At 44.1% G+C, this 24,839-nt stretch overlaps 1 protein-coding gene across 7 annotated transcripts in view; it reads left to right on the top strand.

Annotated features, from left to right (window-relative positions):
* eya4 (EYA transcriptional coactivator and phosphatase 4) overlaps positions 1-24,839 on the top strand; it is a 45,415-nt gene that overhangs the window by 11,286 nt on the left and 9,290 nt on the right. Inside the window, exons 1-12 of one of the 7 annotated variants that reach the window (XM_035144438.2) lie at positions 1,634-1,719; positions 12,837-12,886; positions 15,338-15,459; positions 18,817-18,900; positions 19,450-19,527; positions 20,214-20,280; positions 20,432-20,574; positions 20,867-21,010; positions 21,194-21,276; positions 22,491-22,665; positions 23,930-24,066; positions 24,325-24,408. In XM_035144438.2, the coding sequence (XP_035000329.1) occupies positions 1,678-1,719; positions 12,837-12,886; positions 15,338-15,459; positions 18,817-18,900; positions 19,450-19,527; positions 20,214-20,280; positions 20,432-20,574; positions 20,867-21,010; positions 21,194-21,276; positions 22,491-22,665; positions 23,930-24,066; positions 24,325-24,408 (1,209 nt within the window). In that variant the 5' untranslated portion in view covers positions 1,634-1,677. Of the gene's footprint in view, positions 1-1,632; positions 1,720-9,042; positions 9,469-12,836; positions 12,887-15,337; positions 15,460-18,816; positions 18,901-19,449; positions 19,528-20,213; positions 20,281-20,431; positions 20,575-20,866; positions 21,011-21,193; positions 21,277-22,490; positions 22,666-23,929; positions 24,067-24,324; positions 24,409-24,839 lie in introns of those variants that run through there. The other 6 variants (XM_035144437.2, XM_035144440.2, XM_047338127.1 and 3 more) reach the window with 6 other exon arrangements.

The following is a 24,839-nucleotide window of genomic DNA, read 5'->3' on the forward strand; positions in this document are numbered from 1 at the left end:
ATTAGTTTATACTGATTAGCAGTATACCAACGTTCTGCATAGTGCTAGCATCTCACAGGTGGAACAGTAGTTGGTAAAAAGCTACAATCTACAGGACAGCATGAGGTGTCACAGAGAGAACAACATATTAAAGCTTTTTAGTTAATTAGGACTTGCTGGATTTATGTTTTCATGTTTTCATGATTTCCTCATGAATCACCTTTGTCCTTGTGACCATGTTTGAACTGGATCTAGCCAGCATCGATGTCCAGCGAGACACATTCTACCTTCCCTGTCCCTGATTCTTTCTTTTTGTCCGTCTCCCTGTCTCTCTGTCTGCCCGTCCCCACCTTCTTCTCCTTCTCCGCCGGCCCCGCCCGCCTCGTCGTCTCTCCCTGCGCGTCTCTGGCTGGAGTGATGATTCAGGGCCTATTGTGAAGTCGGCAATCCGATACAGAGCCAGGCCCGAGAGCAGGGAGGAGGGAGGGAGGGATGGAGGGACAGGGAGAGCAGAGAGGAGGGAGGGGGGAGTGAGAAACAGAAGGGAGTTTTCTCATAGCCAGGTCCACACTGTCTGGAGGCCCGGGGCGCTTTGGCACCCTTTACCTGTCCTCTGCTTTACCTGTTGCTCTCATTCTCGAATTTGGCCCATGGTCTCCCTCTCTTTGTCTTTGTCCTTTATCTTTATCTCTCTCACAGCCCCGAGCTCTTCACTGTCCCGTCATGGACTCCCGCGCCCCTTGCCTCTCCTTTCTTTGCCACTGCACTCGCTCCTCGCGCTGCTCTCCCTCTTCGCAGACATATGGTATTGTGAGTGATTTTATTAGGAAGACGATATGAAGTGTTTCGGGGCCTGGTATGACGGAACAGCTTGTGACTTCTCAGACACTCAACTCCTGCCTGCTCTCGTCGGCGCGCGGGGCAGCGGTAACTTCTAATAATCGGCTGCATATTGGATCTGAGAGCAGATGGCATGTGTGTGATGGGAGAGCGTACCTCTCTGTCTCTGTCTTAATGTGTCTCCCCATGTGTTTTGTCTTAAGGACATCTACCGTATGTTGTAGCCCTCACATGCACACACACACACACACTCTGTGATGTCATGAGCAGCATTATTTAACAGGCAGCTGGGAGGCCATTCATCATTTAATTAAAAGCGTCTGAAAGGGATCTGAGGCCCTAATGAGATTAGCTTTAATTATTGATGCTGCTGCTGCTGCCATAGACACGCACTTACACACACAGGCTCACAAACACACACACCCACACACACACACAAGTTTTGACCACCATGTACACTCAGACTTTCTTAGACCCGATCTTAACACACGAAACGCTCGCAAGTGCACTTTTTGCTTTTTAGTCCTTTGCTCTCTTACATGATTCTTTTCCTGATGCACACACACACACACTAACACACACACAGGCACACACACCTCATTGATTTCTCTCCACGATGGGATGTAGAGGTGCCCAGGGGTCGGTGCATTCAGAGGGGGAAGGCTGCGGTATGGATGGGGGACCGAGCCGGGGTGTGGGGGGGTGGGTGGGGTGCGGTAGCTGCGGTCGGGTTCGGGACGGGGACAGGGTGGGGTGGGGGCGGGGGGCTGCAGGAGGACGGTGTTGTGTTTCTTCAGGTCTCACACAGCAGCAGAGAGAGGAGCTCTCACTGTTCTAGTAAGAGGACATGGAGTCCACATGAATACCAGTGGATGTATTTCAAAACCCTTCTGTTTCACTGTAAGTTCTTGCTTAACCCTTCAACATCCTGTTTTAATTCACCTTCAGAATTTGTCCTTGTCCGGTGATTAATAGATAAAATAAAATGAAGCTCATGGTAGTGTTTTGGGGGGATTTGGCCCCCGTGTAGACAGACTGCAATTCCTAAAGTTATATATAGAGCAGAAGACATTAATGGCCTGAAAAGATACAAAACATCCTAAATCGGAAATCCGATAACCGATACAATTTTTGTGTGGATCCGGATCAGTGGGCGGATTCAGGAATTTCACTTCCTTTGACATTGCGAGAACATTTCCCCTGATTTATTTTTGTAATTTATGGATCTAGGATGAAAAAATTCAACTATGTTAAGGGGACTGATATTTATGAGTGCCATATGTGCAAATCCAAATCTAAATACAGATCTGGTGAATTTAAATGTGGTTTCATAAGGGGACTGTTGGGCCTTTGGCGGAGGTACAGTATGTCCTCCACTGAGAGCCATAGTGTCCCAAGTCTTTTGTTGCTGGGTCAGATGATTAAGACACAGGCCAGAAAACATGTTTAGCCTTCTTTTAAAAGTTTCACTAAAAAGTATAACATCATTCTTTCCCCCTTTATTTCCCCTTTAAATAGCTGTAAGATTTCTAACACTAGCTTCTTGCCCCATCTTTTTTCATTTTTGTGGCTGCAACATTTCATCATTTTATCAAATATAAAACCTCTTATATGTCTTATATATCATTTTATATCAATTTCCCCAGAATTCAGTCTGACATCTTTATTTGCAACCCTCGTGAGCTGCGCTACTATTAGAAATAAAGTTTGGCTTCACAGCGAGAGTTTGTACTTACTCACACCTCAGTGAGCTGCTTGTTGTACTTTAAAATAGATTCAAGATAGATTTGTTCTGGGGCCACCGGCGCTACCAGGTGAGCTTGTGGGTGCCACTGAACAAACTGAGGCATGAGTCCTCCGGCAGCGGTGGCAGGTTTTCTGCGTGTCTCCCCTCAATTGTCGCACTAACCTGTCAATAAAGGTGAGCATATCGGAAAAAAACACCTTAACTTAAATTACCACTGTTGCAAAACAGGTATAAGTCAATAGAATGAGGATGTATATGTAAGGTTATATCCTTTAGACTGTGACAGCTTCTACCTTTGAGACTAATCCCTGCCCTGACGGCTGTGACTCATACACATGCAACATGGAGTCATCTATTGACCTGTGCATTGAGTCATTCAGATCAATTATTAAGTGCAGCTGAGGTCATTGATTAATTATTTTTTCTAGAAAGAATATGAACATTTAATCAACTTATTATTTCAGTTGTACACTCGTGCACTCTGGGTTAGGGTTAGGGGTTACTCTGTAGCCATCTACCCCCAGACGTTCTACTCATGTGCATTGTGTCTTTGGACATCTCACGTTGTGTGTTCTTGAGTGTGTTTCTGTACAACTGAGTGATGGCCAGTGTGTGTGTGTGCGTGCGTGCGTGTGTGTGTGTGTGTCTGGTCAGCCGTGGACTGGTTTAGGTTTCCCCCAGTTGTTTTTTTAATCACTCTCATCAGATTAGCTGAGCAGGGGCAGTCGAGGCCAAACGCTTCACAATTAACAGTGCAGAACCGGCCCGCACGCATGCACGCGCACGTACACACACACACACACACACACACACACACACACACACACACACACACACACACACATCCATCAGTGACTTTTCATTTGTCTCCTCGGAGTAAAGCTGCATTAAATCATGTCTGTGATCCCCTCACTCTTCTAGACAATGAGGAGCCAATTTAAATGGCAGCTATGAAGACCACCAGGATGGAGAGGAGGCTTTTACTTACTGTTCTCCTTTACTGCTTCTCCTCCCTGAACGTGTATTCACAGCATGTCCGTTAAATAAAAAATAGAAAAAAAATCCTTTGGGGCTAAGGTGCACTGACCACCCCTGCTGTGTTTTACTTTATCACTGTCATCACTATTTACGAGCTTGTAATTTCACCAGAGGAAATTCATCACGTAATGCAAATCAGAAACAGGTGAATTTGGAAATTCATCCAGGAAAAATATTCTGTAGTTACCATAGTAGCATATGTAGGATAGTGGCTCACCATTGGTCCAGTGTAGGCAGCCCACACATTGTTATTAGTCTGTCTTGTGTCGGCAGTGCGGGGAAGCAACGCATTCCTCATTGATGCATTAGAGTAATATGATTATTTTTTCAGGGTGAAGTAGTGTAATGAGTGATTAGTGGAATAATATAGGCCTAATTACTTTTTTGTATGACTAATGTGTAATTGATTACAGTGTACAGAGTAACTTGCTCAGCAATGGTCATCAGCAAGTTGCTAAGAATGTGATAGAAACAGGGAGATTCATGAATAATATTGGAAAGTTAAATTGATTGCATGGAGCAGAGGCATCAGGCTTTTTACTTTCTTTTTTCCCCTAAAGTCTCAGTTTGTATGTAGCCTATAAATGATCTGTTCTTATCTATAAATGTAACATAGATCGCTCTCTTGACAAAGCCTCTTACAGGGCTACATGCTTTGCAAAGATTGTTACACAAGAGTTTACAAGTAAGGTCAAATGAGAAACCATTGTCTTTTCTGTACAGGGGATTGTGCATGGGCACAAACACTGGAAAAAAAGAGGAAACAGTTAATCAAATGCAAATTATGAAATGCAAAAATGACAGTTGGGGGTTTTGTATGTCTATTTAAATATGTCTATTTCTTGGCAGTTCCATCCCCAGTCACTCCACCTCTAACTCATTGAGTGTGATTGGAGAATGTTGAGAGATATCTTTAAATTGATCTTCACTGCAGTTTAAATGTAGATTTATTCACAGTTCCGCAGCTTTAAACTTTTGAGATGATCTCAAAGTTGTTTTTAGGTTGAAAAATCTGTGTAACGTTTTTCTTTTCGTCGCATTCCGTGTGAACCGGAAAAAACGTGGTCCTGTTTTTAAGCTGCATGAGCTCACGTTCCCAATAAGCCTTTATTGAATGGCATAACATCTCTGTGCTGTATGGCTCGGAGCGCTGCATGTTGTTCCCTCACTTCTCACATTGTTCATATTGTCTCAGGGGTTCAACGTAGAGGCGCAGCGTCTCGTTTTTGCTCTATTTTCGTCCTGTTTCTTTATCCCCCCCCCTCCCTGGGCGAAGGTTCAAATCCACGTGATACCTGAGGTACAGAAACTTTCATTTCTGCATCACCAAATCATGAGCAACAACAAGTCTCGCTCTTGGCAATTTCATGTGAGTATAGGTAGAGATACACCTAGAAAAAGAGTGAGAGCAGGAGAGAGAGAGAGAGGGGTAGATGTTTTTGGAGAGTACCTTTTCAACCAAACACCTCCCTCCTCCCTCTCCTCCCCCACCTCTTCCCTGCTCCACAGACTCACCCTGTTCTTCCCTTTCACTCCCTCACTTCTTCTTTTTTTTCCCTTTCTTTTATAGCTTCCTACTACACCTGAAAAAGGGGCATTTTTGGAGGCATAAAGAGAGGGATAGTTTTACACCTCCCCGGGCTGGGTGGGGGGCCGGGGTGGAGGTGGAGGAGGAGTGGTGGAGGGTGGGAGGAGGCTCAGCACAATGTATTTTACATGAAAGGAAGGGGATTGAGTTACTGCACCGATAACCACTCATACAAATGGGTAGAGAGGAGAGCTTTGAACAGGGGGGGGGACGCAGGTAATCGGGTGAGACTAGGTGCGTGTGTGTGTGTGTGTGAGAGAGAGAAAGAGAGAGAGAGAAAAAAATGAGAGAATGTGGAGGAGAGATAGAGATGGAGGATGTGTTTGTGTGGTGAGTAACATCCTTCATGAGTGTGTTCTGTGGTCGACACACAGCAGCCGATGTCAGTGGCCGGAAGGGGGGGGGGCTGGATGATCACATTGCACAGGTGTGTGTGTGAGTATGTATGTATGTGTGTGTGTGGTTTGTGTATGTGGCTACACCTTTGATTTTTTTATAGTTTAACATTTTTTGAAATTTGTTTTTTAATGACGAAAGATCATTAACACTCTCGTGTATGATCAGACTTGAAGCCACAGCCAGCAGCTACTTAGCTTAGCATAATACATGGAAGAATCTTGAATTATCTAGACATAAAAAACTTTGAAATTAGTGAGTGTGAAGAGCCTCATACTCGAGCATCGTATTTCCTAATGTAGACATGATTTTGCGTCCATATGGCGTCGAAATAATCTTAAAAAGGAGTTCCTGATTGAGAAAAATTCCCATGGACGCCATCTCAGGTTTTTAGCAGACGAGTTGCTGATACAGGCTTTAAATAGTAGCTTTTAATGTCACTTATCTCTCAACAAGAAACAATCGTTTTTTAGCTTCATTTTCAAAATTCTATTTGCACTTAAAGAATGAAATGAAATACATTCAAACCACATGAGGCCAACCACCGCCGCCATGACAGATGAGATGAAGTGGATCAGAGTGGGTCCCGCTGTCCATTGACGGGAAGACAAAGTGCTGTTGTTGCTGTTAAAGAACAAAGTTGTTCTCGAGGGCCTCTTAAAAGGGAGCGAGGCACCTCTGTCAGACACTTTTAAAAACACTCCTAAAGTCAACAAAAACCAAAGCCAACTCCTGTCATTTGGCTGTCTAATATACTACCTGCTTTCTTGGCACGGTTCACTGCTCTGCTGTGCCCATACCACGCTACTGTTTTGTTTTTCTTTTCTCCCCTTCTTTTTTTTTTTTTGTGTATTTCATCAGGCGTTTTTCGGGACGCCTCCCTTGCTCCCCGTCTCCGCTTGCTGTGAAAATATTTCATCGGGGGATGTTTTTGGACGACCCCCTCCCGACGGGGTCCTGCCTGGCTAATAATAAAGTGCTTGAGTTGTCAAGCGCTTCGGCAACACCCTAATCTGTTCTGACAGCTCGTCCTGCGCGTGCACCCAGACGTCCGGCGCACGCACACGGACGCATGTGGACATGCACGTACAGCAACAGATAGATGTGTGCGCAGGTCCGCAGGCAGCCTATCAATCAACGTGTTTATTGAGGGTTTGGGGGATACATGCGGTGGGGCGGGGCCGCATGCTGTCGCCATGGTGACCGAGCTAAAGGTGGCCGGTTCACAGTTGGAGACAGTGGCCCTGTTCCAAATTGGTCTCCGAGCCTGTTTTCATTTGTCACCCCTCTCAGCTGTTTTCTGTTGCCTTGTACATGTACAGTAACATTAAAGGGTCACTTCACCCAAATTAAAATCCTCGCCTAATTACAGTTTTGTGAGTAGAGGCTGTAAATTATAGCTGCACAGCCCCTGCTGTCTGTTAAAATTCATTCACACATATTTAGTGTATTTTAAGATGCAAGGAAATTGATGTTTTAAACCCTAAACCCATATTTTCCTCTACACGTATTATACGTGACTTTTTATCTGATTGACACACGGCAGTTGGATAAGATTTAAATCATCAGAGGCGTGAGTCGTCCTGCAGCTACCACGGGTTCTGCTCGCAGCCGGCCCTTTTCTGCATCTCTCTCCATTTCTTACTGTCCTGTCAGTAAAGGAACATTTTAACTTTAAAAAATGAATAAGTTCAACTCAGTGGCATTACCACAGCCACTTAGTAGTATAGAGACAACCAAGTTGGACCAAAGGTATATGAGTGGTGCATTTAACACGATACAATAAACTAAGCTTAGTAGACTATGAAGCACTGTCAAGCAAAGATTTGCTGAATAACACGTACAATTTTTACTCTAATGTACATTTAAAATCAGAAAATCGTAGAGTAGAGTCAGATGTAAGACCCTAACCGTACACTGGGGGATTCTCTGTTAAATTATGAGCCACCCACCATATAAAGACACAATACAAATGCTATGTTACGCAATGGTATAATGCATGTGTGAAAGTCTGACTGAAAACAGTTTTCACAGGCGGGAGGTAGCTCCAGTGACAACTGTTCATAGTGAGCTCTGTGGATTAACTTGATTAACTCGGACTATTTCTGTTAAGACTTGTTGCTGCTCATTACTTTTAATGCTAACTTTTAAATGTATGGGTACAACAAGTGAAAATGAACTCATCACTACTCGTGTATTGGGTGGGGGCAGAAATGTTCCGTCTGAATTAATGGCACGGCAAGATGAGCCAACTGACCCTTTGGAATGTGAAGGTTAAGTTCTGGTGAAGAGGAGTCAGAATTTGGCGCATAAGTGTGTGGTTGTTTCACGTCATTTCCCATAGTGTGTGTGCGTGTTTGTGTGTGTGTGTGTGTGTGTGTGTGTGTGTGTGTGTGTGTGTGTGTGTGTGTGTGTGTGTGTGTGTGTGTGTGTGTGTGTGTGTGTGTGTGTGTGTGTGTGTGTGTGTCTACTTAAGTACCTTTTCCAGGACCAGTTGACCTCAAAAGTCTGATCATAATGAAGAAAAACATCTTTTCTATTGCTCTGGTTAAGTTTAGGGGTCAGCTGTGAATTGTGGTTAGGTTAAAGTTAGGGTTAGGGAATTCTTCATGGTTAAGGTTATAGATAAGGTTTTGGTTATAACCAAAAATACCTACAGGCTGTCCAAAATAAATGGAAGTCAATGCAAAGTCCTAATAAGCATAGCTGTGCTAACTTATGTGTGTGTGTTTGAGCTTTTACCTCCCCTGATAACACGTCGACAGCGATAGTGAAAGAGTGCCATCTTCAGACCGAGTCAGCTGGGAAAATTGAGTGTGTTTGTGCACCTAGTTGACGCTGCACCCCCTTCACACTTCCACCACCACCCGTCCCTCCGACACGGCTAAACTTCCCATATGACACACACGTGCAGCCCGTGTGGTTCCAATTAACACAGATTGGATGTGTATGTTAAGGTGTACGTGTGCGATGACTTGAGGGTGTGTGTGTGTGTGTGTGTTTGTGTGTGTAGGGGGGGGGGGTCAGTTGCATGGTGTGAAGTTTATGGTGTGGCATGTACTTTCTACTGCACAGCAAGACGTCAACATTACATCCTCCCCACGTGGCTGTTTACCGTTCAAACTCAGTGGAAGTAACCACGCGAGAGCACCGTACACACGCGTGTTTTTGATTTCAGGGGCTCCAGCTTGTTTCAGTCTTACATGTAAAATTCATCATTGTTTTATTTTCATACACAAGCTACAATCACAAAGTGGAGTGGAGTTTATTTGTGTCTATTTGAGGGTTGACTCACACAAACACACAACACAATGACTCACATTTTACATATTTAAACAGTTCTTTGGTTTTAGCTTGAGTGAGTGTGTAGTGAGTGACAGCCGAGAGAGAGAGAGAGAGAGAGAGAGAGAGAGAGAGAGAGAGGGGAGGAGGAGAAGAGAAAAAGAAGGGGAGGAGGCAGAGGTGGAAGGAAACAGGACGAGTGAAATGTTCCCCATTACTCGAAGAAGACAGGAGCTGTGTGTAGATTGACCTCAGAGGCAGAGAATTAGACGCAGAGGAGGAGTGTAGTTAATACGCCGTCTCTCTCTCTTTCTCCTAAACCCCGCATTTTTGTTCAGAGTGAAGGAGACAGAGAGAAAAGAATGCTCATTCTCCTCTAGAGCAAAAACAAAACAAAACAAGAGAAACGTGGCACTTTAAGTGCAAAGTGAGAGGCAGGTAGATAGAGAGGAGCTGAGGTGTGTTTGTGTTGGAGGCGCGCGCGTGTGTGTGTGTGAGACCAGGGGGACTGTGTGTGACGGGAAGCTGGTGGGATCGTACAGCTCTGTAATGCTTTGTGGAAGTATAGGACTCCTAATTGACCTGATTACACCCTGAGGTAAGAATGGATCTTTAACTCTCTCTGTGTGTGTGTGTGTGTGTGTGTGTGTGTGTGTGTGTGTGTGTGTGTGTGTGTGTGTGTGTGTGTGTGTGTGTGTGTGTGTGTGTGTGGGAGAGAGAAAGAGAGAGAGATAGTGTGTGTGAATGGGTTTTATACTCAAACTCATTGTATTTTTAAATAAGGCATTTGTAGTGTTTTCTGTACTATTAGTGTATTTAATATTCTATTTTTATGCCACACTACCTGACTGAATAAATACTTCTATATGCAAAGAAAGACAGATAATGTTCTTGATATCTGATATAATATTATTTTGGAAAAAATTGGTTTAGTAGATTATGGTGACAGCACTGTCATTACTATTAACTAACTCTACTATTAATTCAAGTTAAATTAATTAACACTATAACTATATTTAAAAGAATATATATTTGTTTTGCTTTCGATCTACCATTATACGATAGAGGTAAGGTTCTGAATACTATACATTGCTTTTATTATTATTATTATTATGAGATATTTGTAATTAATTCATATTCTCAATTTACGTTTGCCGAATTTTTGAAGTTATGTAGGATTATAGGAACGTGTCTCATTCATCTGGCGTCTTTTATTTTTTCACTTTTTTTCATGATCGCGTAAATTAGTTCACAATTCATGTCAAAGCGCGAGGATTTGAAATGACGGTAGTTTTTATTTTGAACTCAAGGAGATTATTTGGAGAAAAAAATGATTTGGTTATGAAACAAGCAGAGTGAAACTAATACAACAGATTGTCTTCAAGCCGACATATATCAATTGTGTGTGCGTCTCTCTCTCTCTCTCTCTCTATTTCTTTGTGTGTGTGCAACTCTATGCGTGGTATCAGATGTCCCGTTGCAGATGGGTTGGGTTATTACCAGAAACACATCGCACTTTTCGCAGTTTGCCTGAAACAATAACACAAACCGTGTCGATGCACCTTTTTTATTTCCGCGAGTGAACTTACTAAAAACAAAACAAAGGGGACAACAAGGAACCTAGAGCTAGAACTGCTTTTACTTATCTCTGACCCACACCTACTGTTTCTCCACTGCCTTTTAAGGTCACATTATTTCAACAGCCATTAGATGATAAATGTCATTAGCAAGTAACAACACAAACATATCAGTGTGTAGTTCCCTTAAATAAATCATTGTTATTAGTGCTAATTACCGCGGGTACCTGTATTTATCCCTCAGGGAGTCCCTGTGGCAGGCGGGCTGTGTTCTAGTCCGGTCACCCGGCCAACCAGGTCAAAGGTCGCCTATTTAAATGGCTCGGGTGACACAAGTGGGTACTTCAGGCATTGTGGCCACCTCAGAGCGTACTAAGAGGCCCTTAATTTTGTTGTTGGAGATGAAATTGCGCTTGTTTTACTGCGAGATACGGAAAGAGGAAGCATAACGCTGAGCATATGAATGCAGAGCTCCTTCTTTTCTAAAGGTCCAGTTGGAAGAGTTGGATTTTTGTAGCTTTATCATTGGCCGACAGGTTTTTCCTGTAGCTCAGTTCGTGTGGTGCAGTTTGAACGGGTCCCAACTGGATCATAAACATAATGTAGCGGATAAAGTAAAAGTATTGTCTAATGAAATGAAAAAACAGGTTTAGGTGCATGACAGAATTTTTGTTTTTTTTAAATAATATGTTACACAGAAATTCTCAAGCAATAAAAACGGTTAAATGAATTAAATGTATATATTCTCTTTTTGAAAATGCGGAACAAGTATTTCTGATAGAGATAAAAGAGGTGAGACGCTCCGAGATGTTGTCAGGGAGAGAAAGTGTGCAAAGGATGAAGCACAATGATAAAAGCTTTTCAGGATCAAAGCCTGCGTGTGCTTGTGTTTTCACAGAGCATGTTGAGACAGAAACAGCCGGGCATGTGTGTTTCCGTGTGTGTGTGTGTGCGAACATGCGGGCTGCGCACACACATGCGTTTTGTACGCAGCTCTGTGTGCGCGTCACATGTGGATTGCAGTTTCTCACGGCCATGCTGTTGATGCCGTGACTGACAGCCTTGTTAAATTTCGGTAAAGCATGAAACATGACATGAAAGTGGCTTGTGTGTGGGTCTGTGACTTTGTGTGTGTGTGTACGTGTACGTGTGTGTGTGCGTGTAAAGTGATCCATACAAGGGCACCGACTAACCTTTGAACCCTGTCTTAAACAGCTAAGTGCTGCTTCTTATTCGCTCTCAGCAGGATCCTCTAATCAGAACCATAACTCTATACACACACACACACACATATGCACGCGCACAGACACACACACACACTCATACAAAAATGTCCTAGTTTCCACAAACCTGGAGTTAAGTGTCTGCTTGGCCGTGCACTTTCTCTGTATACTTACCTGTGATTGCGATAATGTGTAAATGGCTTGAATATATGCTGCCTGGGTGAATTGGACCGTGTGTGTGTGTGTGTGTGTGTGTGTGTGTGTGTTTGTATGTGAGTTTTCATGTGTGGTGTGTGTGTGTTTGGCACCTCGCGCGTGCCCTACACCTCGACAGTGTGTTGACACAGTGATTACGGGGCAGCTGGTACACATTGGCCCTCGCTCCGCCCTGCATTTACTGTTCTAATTAGTTCCTGTTCCAAATAAGAGAGAGGAATTTTAATAGAGAACCGCTGGTCCGTTGTCTCGCTCCGCGTACCCTCGCATGCAGCAACACACACTAAAGGTTAAAAAAAAGAAGCCTGTGTGTCAGTGTGGCGAGCGCACTCCGGGGTGGTGAGGCACCGAGGCTGAAGGCTGAAGTGTGTTTTCTCAATTCTTTTTTTTTTCTCGTGTGTGTGATGGATGAAAAGCCCCAGCGCTCGAGTGATTGACACGACCAAATGTCTCGGTTACCCCCCAAAGTCGAGGCTCGATTTAGTGTCGACGTTGACCCGTTTAAGGGTGAAGAGTGAGCTCGGTGACCTGACGTGACCCCGCCGTGACCTCCCGACTCTTTAAGGGTTGAGGAAGGGGGCTGGAGCTCGGGGTGGAGCAGGGTCACAGGTGAACAAGGGAAAGTTAATATCTGTCGTTTAGATGCCCGTTAGCACTTGTGTCACCGCGGTGGCTGCAGCGGTGGGCCCTGAGTTGTGGTGCGTTTTGCATTTTACTACTGTTTTCTTTACTTTGAGTTGATTTAAGATCAGATTTTAGTTTGATCCATTTATTCTCCTTCTATCTTAGAAGTGTTTGCATCAAGATATTGCTTGTTTTATGAGGCCAGTGTATGACACACTAACCCTGCATGTTATTGTGTGTATGTAATATGTGGGGTGGTGTGCGTGTATGTGTGTGTGTGTGTGTGCATGTTTCGTAACATTTCCTCTGCTCTGGTTTCTCTGCAGGTGAAGAAATCACACAGTGAATCTCATGTTCCAGACCCTTCAGACGCCAGGTACGCTCACATGTGGTTGTTTACGTAATATGACAATATCAGGGGGTTTTAGAAAGTCATCTGTGTGTGGACGCACAATATGTGTGTGTGTGTGTGTGTGTGTGTGTGTGTGTGTGTGTGTGTGTGTGTGTGTGTGTGTGTGTGTGTGTGTGTGTGTGTGTGTGTGTGTACCAGCTCTCTCTGCTCATGGTGCAGAGAGGTGAGGTTTCACTGCAGTTGCGAGCAGTGATGAGGTCACCAACACTTTCCCAAGACTTCAGTGCCCACACACACACACACACACACACACACACACACACACACACACACACACACACACACACACACACAAATATATATTGATCCAATATAAGGACAAGATGAGGGAGTATGGAGCACATGCAGTAATTCATTTATATCGATTATTTACAGCTGAATTGATAAATTGATCATCAGAGAAATATAACCTGCAGCTATTTTATTATATTTATTTTAAGAAAGAATAGTACAAATTAATAATTATTAATACTTTCAATTATTAATAAATAATAAATAGGTTCCAGCCTCTGAAATCAGATGATTTGTAGTTTTACAGTACGCGACTGTAAAATGATTATCTTCGGGTTTTGGATACTTTTTATTTGACATTTCATATGCCAAAAGATGTATTGATTAATTGACACAGATTAACCAGTATTGACAATAAGGCTTATTTACAGGTGCATAACAATTTATTCATACATGATCCATAGTAAATTCTAATGGGGTGCCGCATATTTTTTCAATGAGCAGACATGATGTGAAAACCAGAGACGAGTTTATGAAACACCAACTCCTGCCATCGCCTCCCAAGAGGAGTGAGAGAGCAAAGAGGGGGAAAAAAATAGACAAGCAGTGGAGACAGAATCATTTCCTGCTGTTGACTGATGAAAAAGAAAAGGATGGAAGACGAGTGTTGAAGCACTCGAGCGCAAGAGAGGAATAAAAAGAGTGGAGGCATAATCTGTAAAAGTTCTTAACTTTTATTGCCATGGACGGCAGGGATATTTTAGGACATCATGTTTGAAGTTATAGGGCTTGGCTTGATAATCTCAATAAAGCGCTGTTGATATTAAAACAGTGATCTGTGTTTTTAGTCTACAGCCGAGCACAATGGATGTTTAGCTGTAAATAGAAAAAAAAGAGTGCACAGAGAGAGTTGATTTATAGTGTTTATCTTTTGTGCGTTCCGTCTTTTGCGCCCTCTCGCCGCGTCTCTCTCTCGTCCGCTGAAAGCTATATGTTTATACCTGTCAGTCTGACTGTGGGTTGCAGTCATGTGTGGCGATGCTATCTGCCCATAGCATTGAGATGGACCGCTTCCAGACCGCCACACAGATGTGCACTCTCTCTTTTCGTACACACACACACACACACACACACACACACACACACACACACACACAAACACATGTGTACACGCACACAGTGGTAGACCGGCAGCCCGCATTTGTTTAATTCTCCCTCCATCTCTGTCATTTCTCGCTTTGATGTCTCACACAAGAGCAAGAGTGTGACCAACCTGTGGGCAGCCTGAGTCAGGGCTCTTACACACAAACACACACACACACACACTAGGCACTGTTCATACACACACACACACACACACTGACTCAACATTAAACTGTCTTTCACCAAGAACACGTCAGTGTGTGGGTTTGTGGCAGCAGTGATGAAGAGTCATGAGCGAGTGTTTTATGTTGATCTTTTTTTCCTGTGCGCATGCATGAAAATGTAATGAAAACATTCACACCTCTCACTGGCCGTTACGGACCCTCGCTGGCCGTTAGTTGTTGCCACGGTAATAACCAAGAGGGATCTAATCAACAATAAACATAGATAAATGAAAAGGTAGAGTACTACATGAAAACTTTAAACACGTACCTTCATCCTGTTCCTCACTATATTTACTTTGATTTGCAGCCAATTACACACACACACTCAGGTTATTACACACTCACTCTCACTTTATCATTACCACCTTGTGTGCTGGTTGGTCCCAGTCATGCATGTGGAACACATTGTAAAAGTAAAGCATGCTGGCAGGCTGTGGGTTTGTATTGGAGCCCAGAAGTGTGCACACACACACACACACACACACACACACACACACACACACACACACACACACACACACACGTATACATATACAGACACACACTCTATAAAAGAGAGAGCAGGCCCGCAGACAATGTCTAGCGCCCCTGAGCACATGCCCATGTAAGCTAAGTGGTACGGAGAAGCTTGAAGTTTATGACTCAGTGTGTGTGTGTCCCTGTGTCACCGCATGTCACCGAATGTGTTCACTGACATCCTCACGTAATAAATGGAGGTGGGACATTCCCAGCTGTGTGAGCGTATCGCTGTTGATCTGTTATCCATTCAAAAATCACAGTTCATCCCATCTTCTCCTCCTCTTCCTCCCTCCTGTAGGTCTATGGAAATGCAGGACCTAGCCAGTCCTCATAACCGTGTGGGAGCTGTGGATTCGACTGGCTCCAAGCTCGACAAGAACAGCCTCGGCAGCCCTTCCATCACCAGCAATGGAACAGGAGGTGAGAAGGCAGGACGTGTTTGGGTGCTACATTAATGCAGTTGTTTAGTTTTACAGTTCAAAATAAAGTTTTACCGTCATGTTGATCCTTTAAACTTACAGTATTTAGTTGGGGTTATTGGGGTGAGTCAATGAAAGTCAACCACTGAATAAGGTTGCATTCATTACACAAAGCTTATTGAGTTTCTTATCAACAGATACATTAAAAGATTTATGCCACTTTCCTGTCTGTGTAAATATGAAACCCCAGAGAGCAACAATACACATAGCGAAAGAATTTAAAATAAGTTGCGGTTTTAGTTGACGATAGTTGTTATTTCTGGAGTGGGACCCAGCAGAGCCACCGTGAAGTCACAGGACACAGATAAGAAATAGTTTGGCACATAACCGTCCTCAAACAAGCAGAGTGTATACAAAGATGGAAGACATGGAGGCTCCACGAAAGTGAAGCCAAATCATCCTGATAGCCCCCTGGTGGCTTATTGCAGTGTAGGTCATAAAATCAGCTTCCTCCATGTTAGTGGGTGGGACATGGACCAAACTAAAAAGACAAAGCACAGGTCAAATAGATGGTTTCTGTCTTTTTTTAAGGAAGTTCTCATCACACTGATGTTTGTAAAATGTCCTGATTGACAGCTGAGACTGACTCACGATTGGTCGAGCGCGTGTTTTTTCGGCGGGACCTCTGGGGCTCCACCCCCCCACCCCCGTCGCTTCTGCACAGACTCTGGCTTTAAATGTGCAAGATGGCAGTGTTCAATCTTTATATAGAGTTGTAAACAGCAACTTGTCATATTCAACATTTTATTTTACTCGTCGATTAGTTAGCTGCTAGAAAGCGGATTTTGTTGGACAGAACTCAATTACATCTCTTCCAAACTTCCAGTCTCACGCACACAGACATGAGAGCAGTGTCCCACTTATCATTCAGCTCTCTGCAAGTGTTATTTGGACAAATCCACGTCTTCATCTGAAAAGACAAATCACTTTGGGCAAAGTATTAGATGAGTGTAATGTAATGAAATGAAATCAGTTGCAAAATCATCAGCCAGAACTTTTCCAACATGCAGAGATAAGAACTTTGCACATGCAAATGCACACACTTACACACACGTGCGCTGGCATGAACACTCGAGTTAACCACTGGAGAATGTGTGCAAACACACAGTGGAGCTCTCCTCCGCTAACCGCTTGCAAACTGTGTGTGTGTGTATGTGTGTGTATCTGTATATATGTTTGGGTGCAAGCCTAAAATCCCACTGGAAACTATTTCCTCTACAAGAGCATTAAAGCCTCACCGCTCTCTTAGATGTCAACACCAGCAATCCCTCTCCTCTCTTTTTCTTCCCTTTGTCCGACTCTCTCTCTCTCCGTTTCTCCTTTTTTTTCTCCGTCCGTCTGTCTCTTTCCTTCTTCTCATCTCCCCCCCCCCTCCTGTCACCCTTGATGTGCCCCTCTCTCATTCTCTGTACGGTGGGATTGTTCTTGATGGGGCGGTTTGATGTAACAGCGCAGGATGTAAGTGCTTTTGTTGAGGGCAGGGCTTTGATCTACTGCTGATTTAACGGGCTACGGGGGCCACTTTTAATAGTAATGTAATGGAAAAAGTGAGATGCTGCATTCGGTCAACTTGATTTGTCAAAACAGAGTCGCACACAGAAATAGCCGCGCTCAGAGAGGAGTTAACGGTGCATTCAGACCATATTAGAGCATGTTAAATCATTTTTTGATGAGCTCACAGTTAATGGTTTAAGCAGACAGCGCTGGATCTACAAGCTCGCAGCCAAAACAAACTACATACCCAACATTCCCCTCACCTGACATCAGCCGGCACTCCAGCCAGTGGGCCATCTCCATAGCAACTCATTTGTCTTCATTAGGGCTCGTCTGACGGGTTGTATTGCTCCCCGGGGGGATTAATGAAGTCGTCCCGAATTAAACAGCGCCCTCAGATCGTGTAATGACGAGTCTTTATCATGTGCAGAGAGTGACGAGAAAATGAAATCAGATGTTGGATGTTAAAGGTGGTCGACAGATGTGCTCGTGTGATGAGAGATAACTTTTATTTAAAGGACTAGTTTGACGTTTTTGCAAATACTCTTATTCACTTCATTTGGATGAGAAGTTTGATATCACTTTTATAACTGTATTTCTATATTTACAGTAGATCACTTGACTACTTCTAAGCTTATTATGTCACTTGAAGTCACTGACCATAGATTGTATGTAAAGATGGACGACATGACAGCTCCTCAAAAGTGAAGCCAAAGTGTCTTGATCAACCCCTGGTGGATGGATGCAGTATAGGTTATAGATGCCACCTAAAAAGTAATTTTAGTAAGTTTTTATCACACCGATGTTTGTCCGACTGCTCATATATCTGGTAGGTTTGGTTGTAATTAGTTATTTGAGGCTATAAAAACAGGGGGCATGATGATTGACAATTGAATAAGCTGAGACTGACTAAGGATTGATCAAGCTTGTGTATGAGTGGGACCTCACTACCGCGGCTCCATCCCCCTTTTGCTACTGCACAGACTCTGGCTCCAAATGTGCAAAATGGCAGCGCTCGTATCTGGGATATTTTGGCATCGTCAGAGGAAGTGGAGACGTGTCGTCCATCTTTGTATACAGTTTATGTTACTAACCGACAGGCAATTATCATCTTATTTTCTGGCCCGTAACCTCCCTGCTAAAGTTCCCTCTCACTACTCGGTCGGCATAGGTTCAGCAGCATCAAGCTGTTGTTTTGAGCAAACAAGTTAGCGACCAGCTGGTGAACATAGCAAAGCTATTAGCCGCTAAAGAACGGGATTTTCCAGTTTCTACTTTCCAAGGTGTTTTCAGATTCTTTCTGTTGCCCCCAATTGGACAAAAAAATGTAGTTGATCCAACTTTAAATGTGACACTTTAGCCAGAGTGGAAATGGGGGGAAAACAGCAAGCGGGTTAAAACAAAATCAGTCCATAGGCATTTCTAAGCTTGTGAACTAACACTCTATAGCCTACTTTGTTTTGTTGTTATGGAAAACCAATGCAAAAATACAGCAAGTAGTGTTTTTTATATTTCAAGGTTAGGTATAGTGACTTTCTTAAGTATCTGCTAGTTCCTCATGTTAATGATGCTTAAATTCATGACCTTCCGAGGTGCATTGTCATATTTAGCTTCTCATCCGACCTTTAGTAAAAAAGCGAATAAGTGTATTTTCCAAAATTTTTAACTATTCAGTTAAAAACACCTTTCACGATACAAATATACTACGACTGTTGAAAATGATCACCATGTCACATTTACCTGAGACACGCCAGGTTCTCGGTGTGTCGTATCCTCACAACCTTCCCACCTTGCACCCCTTTAGGTGAAAGTATGACCGTTCTAAACACGGCTGATTGGCTGTTGGGCTGCAGCAGCCCGCCCCCCGTCCCGGGCTCCAAGGACTATGGTACAGAGGAGCATGTGTGTGTAAATCCCAGGGCAGAAGTCATATAAGCTGAATGCAAAAAGTGATGGGTTCATACAGTTTAGGCTCGTCATACACGGGACGTTCTTGTGTCAGAATTGCTGTGATTTCTTTCATTTGCTGTGCAGTGTTCTATTGTCTTTGGATTACAGTGTGAATTCATCACAATGGAGTTTTTTTTATAGATTTTCGCAGGGTTCCCACCAGTCAACACATTGGAGGGAATTTGACAAATTAGCTGGGGATGTCAACAAAGTGTTACCTTGCATGATTACATTTTTAAAACTTTAATTTTCTAATCTTTCCTGGGATAAAAAGAGACAAAAACAATAAAACCTTTTGTGATTGTGATGTTTGGACTTGGTTACAGAAAGTCATTTGAAAAACTGTGGGAACCCTGCAGACAATATTTGCACCCGTACTTGAACTGCATGGTAGTTTCCTGCTCTGGACTCAATAAGGCTTTCTTTGTGTGTGATGGTACTTCCTTACCGGCCTCCCCTAACACCGATCCTTTCCCTCTTCCTTAAGTGAAAACAGAGCCTATGAACAACAACGATACAGTCACCACAACAGGCGACACAGCACTGGACACATACGCCGGCTCAGGTAACACACATATAAACCTATTTGCTGCATACACACAAAGAGATTTCCACGTGTCAGACCTCTCGTCTCAGGGCTTTCTCGCTCTGTTTTCTCAGTCACGCAAACACACACAAACACCACCATCCGTTGCGGCTCAGCGGTCGGCCCGCTGAAAGCTTTAATCCCATGAAGCATTGCCTGTCCTTGGATTGCGTCATCAAAGGCTGGCAGAGGGATGAGGGAGCGGGAGGGACAATTTTACACTTGTCGTTTTTTTATAGACTCACACACGACCCCGTGATCCTTTCCCCTGCGAGACACGCACACACACACACACGCAGACACTGATCCGCAAAAACCATTAAGAAACACACAGCGAGGGTTAGGAAGCAGCGGGGTGTTTGTCAGTGTTGAGCTCTGACATCTCAATGACCACAAACAGACATTGTGTTTTACCATGAGGCCCACTCTGAGGGTTTCATGCACTACAGTGCTCTCTAAAGAGAAATAACTTGGCTCCCCGCCATTCAAAATGATTCAAATTGTGTTTACTGGAACAGAGTTTCAGCCCCGGCGAGCCGAGGGCCTTGAATTGTGCTGTTCAGGAGTGGTTTTTGTGAAATGTGAAAGAAAACAGAAGATTTGAGTCGACACCATCCGTAACTTTGTTTTCGCCTTGTTGTTTCTGATTATTCTGCTGTTTTTAGTAATCACCAGCAGCGGATACAGCCCTCGCTCAGCCCATCAGTACTCGCCTCCCCTTTACCCGTCAAAGTAAGTCTGACTTACATACAACGGAGGCTGCTTTCCGAGAATCCTTATCAGATATCTAGATTCAAATTTCACCCATTCACCCAGTAAAGCTCCTGTATGCTATAATCTGCCCAGCACCTTCATCACCTCTCTGTCTCTCCGTCTTTCCCAGGCCCTACCCTCACATCCTCTCCACGCCTGCGGCCCCTCCTATGCCGACGTACGCCGGCCAACCCCAGTTCAGCAGCATGCAGCAGTCCTCCGTCTACACCGCTTACTCCCAGACAGGCCAGGCCTATGGACTGTCCAGCTACGGTACCAACAAACACACACACACACTGACTCAAAGTGATATAGCTGAACTAATCCATTTTAGAAATACATCTCGTTTTTTTAATCTATGTAAAATAGACAAATATTTAAAGTGTAAGTATGTCTTTTTTTAAACAACTTAATACAATAACAGAGACTTTAAATGTTTTTTCTTATGCAGACAAAAACTATTTACATCTTTTATTTACATCTAAAGACAAAAACATACCCTCCTCTCATATTAATTGTATATTTAATTTTTTGTACAATATTCAATGTCTCTGTCTCGTCATAGACCTTGGGGTGATGCTGCCGGGCATCAAGACGGAGAGCGGCCTGGCCCAGAGTCAGTCTCCTCTGCAGACAGGCCTCAGCTACAGCCCCGGCTTCACCACGCCTCAGCCTGGACAGACGGCATACTCACCCTATCAGATGCCAGGTCTGTCGGCAGCAACAAACCTGCATCACTTGTCACCTCAACTCAGAAAACACATGCGAAAATCATGGAGTTCTTCTGATGTTAATAAAGAAATTGGGGGAATCGTCCAAGTTTTGAAATCCTGATGAAAAACAATCTGAACTTTTATTGTGCTGTGACTTTTACTCTCTTATCCCGCTCCAGGTTCCAGTTTCACCCCCTCCTCAGGCCTCTACACCACCAACAACTCAGTGTCCAACCCCGCCAACTACACTGCCACACAGCAGGTACATGTGTGTGCGTGTGTGTGTGCGTGTGTCAGTTTGCGTGCACGCAGGCTAGTCCATCAGCTTAAACCCTCAGCGTTCACTTTCCCAGGCCAATAAGAGCAGCTCATTTCCTAAGGGAGCTCTTGCCATAGCGGATCAACCACGTCACATGTTTGGTCTGAGTGGTCAAGCGGACGTCATTTTCCTCATTACGCCGGCTCACACAAAAGACCGGGGATTTTGTGCCGAAGCAGTTGCGATAGCATTTCGAGACCAGAAGTGGTTTTGCAGTTGCACAAAACCCACACAACTTTCCTCGCTCGCGGCGGCTTTAAGAAATGAAATGTAATTACACTGTGACGTCGCAACAGGGGAAAAACTAAGGAGAGAAACAGAGAATTAGTCTTTGTGAAAGAGCGTTTTGTTCTGAATATTTCTCTTCGTCTTTATGATGAATTGTATTGTGGTAGTAAAATGCTTATAGGGGGATTTCAGTGTCCCACCATGATAGATGTGGCTGTTTACAGGAAGAAAGTAAAGCTTTGGCCCGTGTGGGTGGATTAAGGGGAATAGGACGTGTGTGTGTGTGTGTGTGTGTGTGTGTGTGTGTGTGTGTGTGTGTGTGTGTGTGTGTGTGTGTGTGTGTGTGTGTGTGTGTGTGTGTGTGTGTGTGTGTGTGTGTGTGCAAGTGTATGAGTTTAACAGAAAAAGAGAAAGCAAGCGTGACAGAAACTTTGAGCGACTGATTTAAAGCAAGTATGTGTACAGTTTGTTTGAATATGCACGTTTGCATACACACTTTGCTGACTACACACCAACTGTTTGTGTGTGTGTGTGTGTGTGTGTGTGTGTGTGTGTGTGTGTGTGTGTGTGTGTGTGTGTGTGTGTGTGTGTGTGTGTGTTTGTGTCTGTGTGTGTGTTTGTGCATTCATGTGGTGTGCTCCAGTTTATGGACTTTAAGGACTCGTACAGATGGACGTAGTGACAGGTTTAGAGAGCTGGCTCGTAAAAGCGTCCATCTCCACTGGGTCTGTAAAAAGCAGCAACACAAGGATTTAATTGTTGTATAAAAAGATATAAAATACAGAATGGAGGGAATAAAAGATTAGAGAAATGCGAGGGAACACTTGTAAAATCTTCAAAAGTCAGTCTGAACCTTTCCAGAAAAGTGAAACATCTCAGTTTCCCTGTTTCTTTCCTTCTTTGCTTATAACTGATGTTATTCTCTGCAGGATTACCCCTCATATACGACGTTCGGCCAAAACCAGTACGCCCAGTATTATTCCGCCTCCACTTACGGGACATATATGAGCTCCAACAGCGTGGATGGCACAGGCTCCACGGCGGCCTACCAGCTGCAGGATCCCGCCCCCGCCATGACCGGACAGGCCGCTGAACTTCACCCAGGTTTGTGCTAAACAGAAACACATTCGTTCAGGACTAACAACTCTTCCGCCCGAAATAAGCAAACAAAATTGTCAGCTTTTCTCACCGCTCGCACTGTGGCTCCATCATCTTGGAAATAAACACCACAGTTTCTCGGTAACTGAGTTCAACACCCTCTTTTCCACGCCTATGATGAAGCACAGGAAGTAACTCCAGGCCGTAGCCATAGTTACCTGGCATCACGCTCGCTAATTGGAGAATCGGCGTGTGTTTACATTAGCCGGAGAGGTTTTTGATTAGAGCCCAGTTATGTTAAATATTGCACTTTTATAGACAAGTCGGAGAAAGTGGAGAAAAGAGAAAATAATAAAGAGCTAAAGTGCACCCATATGTGCAGAAATATGGCTTCATATTTTTTCACATTTTTCTTTGGTTTGTCTTGGCTGTAATTCAGGAAGCCTGATTAAAGGAGCTTATCATTCTTCCTGTCACTGGCGCTCTGCCTCTCTCTGCCTTTCTCACTTTTTCTCTTTCTCTCTCTTTTTTTTTGGGGTATTTTTTTTTTGTTTTACGCCCGGTATCTCTCTCTTTTGGTCGCTCACATGCTCCCTGTGTCTTTCTGTGTCTTTAGCCCACCTCCCTCCCCGTTTCTCCACCTCCCTCTTTCCCTGATTGAGACATAACAATATGAGAGCTGAAGCTTAGAGTCTGGTTCTAGTTACCACACAGCAGTGGGAGCATATGGCATTAGTACGAGGGTGTGTGTGTGTGTGTGTGTGTGTGTGTGTGTGTGTGTGTGTGTGTGTGTGTGTGTGTGTGTGTGTGTGTGTGTGTGTGTGTGTGTGTGCTCTGGCAGAATTTCGTAGGTACGGTATCTTTTGCGAGAAGCGTCGGATTACCTCACTTTTTGTGAATTACCGCACAGTTCTGTCTTTCGCTTCCTCCGTTAAATCCGCACATGTGCACGTGAATCACTCAGAACAGCGGTAGGGCCTTTGTTCGTGCTCTCTCTTGTCTGTCTTTACGTTGATCTGTGCTGCCAATTACCTTGAGTTATTCAACCTGACAAGATGGCTTATTAGTGTACAAAGTCTGAGTTATTGCTTTTTCCTGAAGTGGATACAACTCCCGAGCACCTGCGGGATCAGCAGCACAGACCACATCATTACTGTCGCTTTAATGCAGCGAATCCAAGTATAGTTTGTGACCGCTCGCATGCCCCAAGACAGATTTGTAAATTTTAAATGTTTTTAAATGTCCCGTATGTGTTTGCGTTCCCTCTCAGGGGACTTTGAGACGGTGCAGAGCCCCTCGACGCCCATCAAAGAGCTGGACGACCGGGCCTGCCGGAGTGGGGGGTCCAAGTCCCGGGGCAGGGGCCGCAAGAACAATCCGTCCCCTCCCCCTGATAGTGACCTGGAGGTAAAACAACACCCGCTGACAGAGCGTCACTTACATTACTGACCAACTATTCCATTCATTCTCGGTGGATATGTGGTATTCCCTCTGGTCCTCGTCCCCTCTGCTCACTAAGTCTCAAAATACAAGAGGGGAGAGGCTGATAAAGAGCGGGACCACCCATGTCACTGTCCTCTAGAACTCACATGTGCATATGGATGTATCATTTCAGAAAAAAAGCCTCCTTTAATGCGTCTGCTTTTCTTGTTTTTGCTCTCTAAGAGGGTGTTTGTGTGGGATCTGGACGAGACCATCATTGTCTTCCACTCTCTGCTCACCGGCTCCTACGCACAGAAATATGGAAAGGTAAGATCATCAGCGTGCCTTCGCCGTCTGTCTGTGTTTACTGTGGAATCTACCCAACGCCGTCTCCAATCCGTCGATCCATCTTCCTGTCAGACGTTGAATCCCAGGTTACTGGTATAATGGGGATTAAATGAAGCTTGATGAATCTTTATCCGAGTGGCAAAACCGTTGTTTTATAAGTAAAGCATCCAGTTTTCAAAAGCCCAAAAGGCCGTAACTGCCGCTCTGCTGGCGCTGGGAGAGGTGATGCATCATCCTGTTACTGACCGGCCCAAGAGAGCATTTTGAGACGAGGGCATATTTCTCACCGGGAATTAGGAGTGAAGGGGGCAGGCGTTCTCTCCTTTCACTTTTACAGTTTGGGTTTAATTTCGTTCTTTAAACAGCTCTCTGTCTGTCCAGCTGCCAAAGTCCAAACAAGACAAGAGGGG

Source organism: Hippoglossus stenolepis, chromosome 20 (assembly GCF_022539355.2).
Source record: "Hippoglossus stenolepis isolate QCI-W04-F060 chromosome 20, HSTE1.2, whole genome shotgun sequence".
Classification (NCBI taxonomy): Eukaryota; Metazoa; Chordata; class Actinopteri; order Pleuronectiformes; family Pleuronectidae; genus Hippoglossus; species Hippoglossus stenolepis.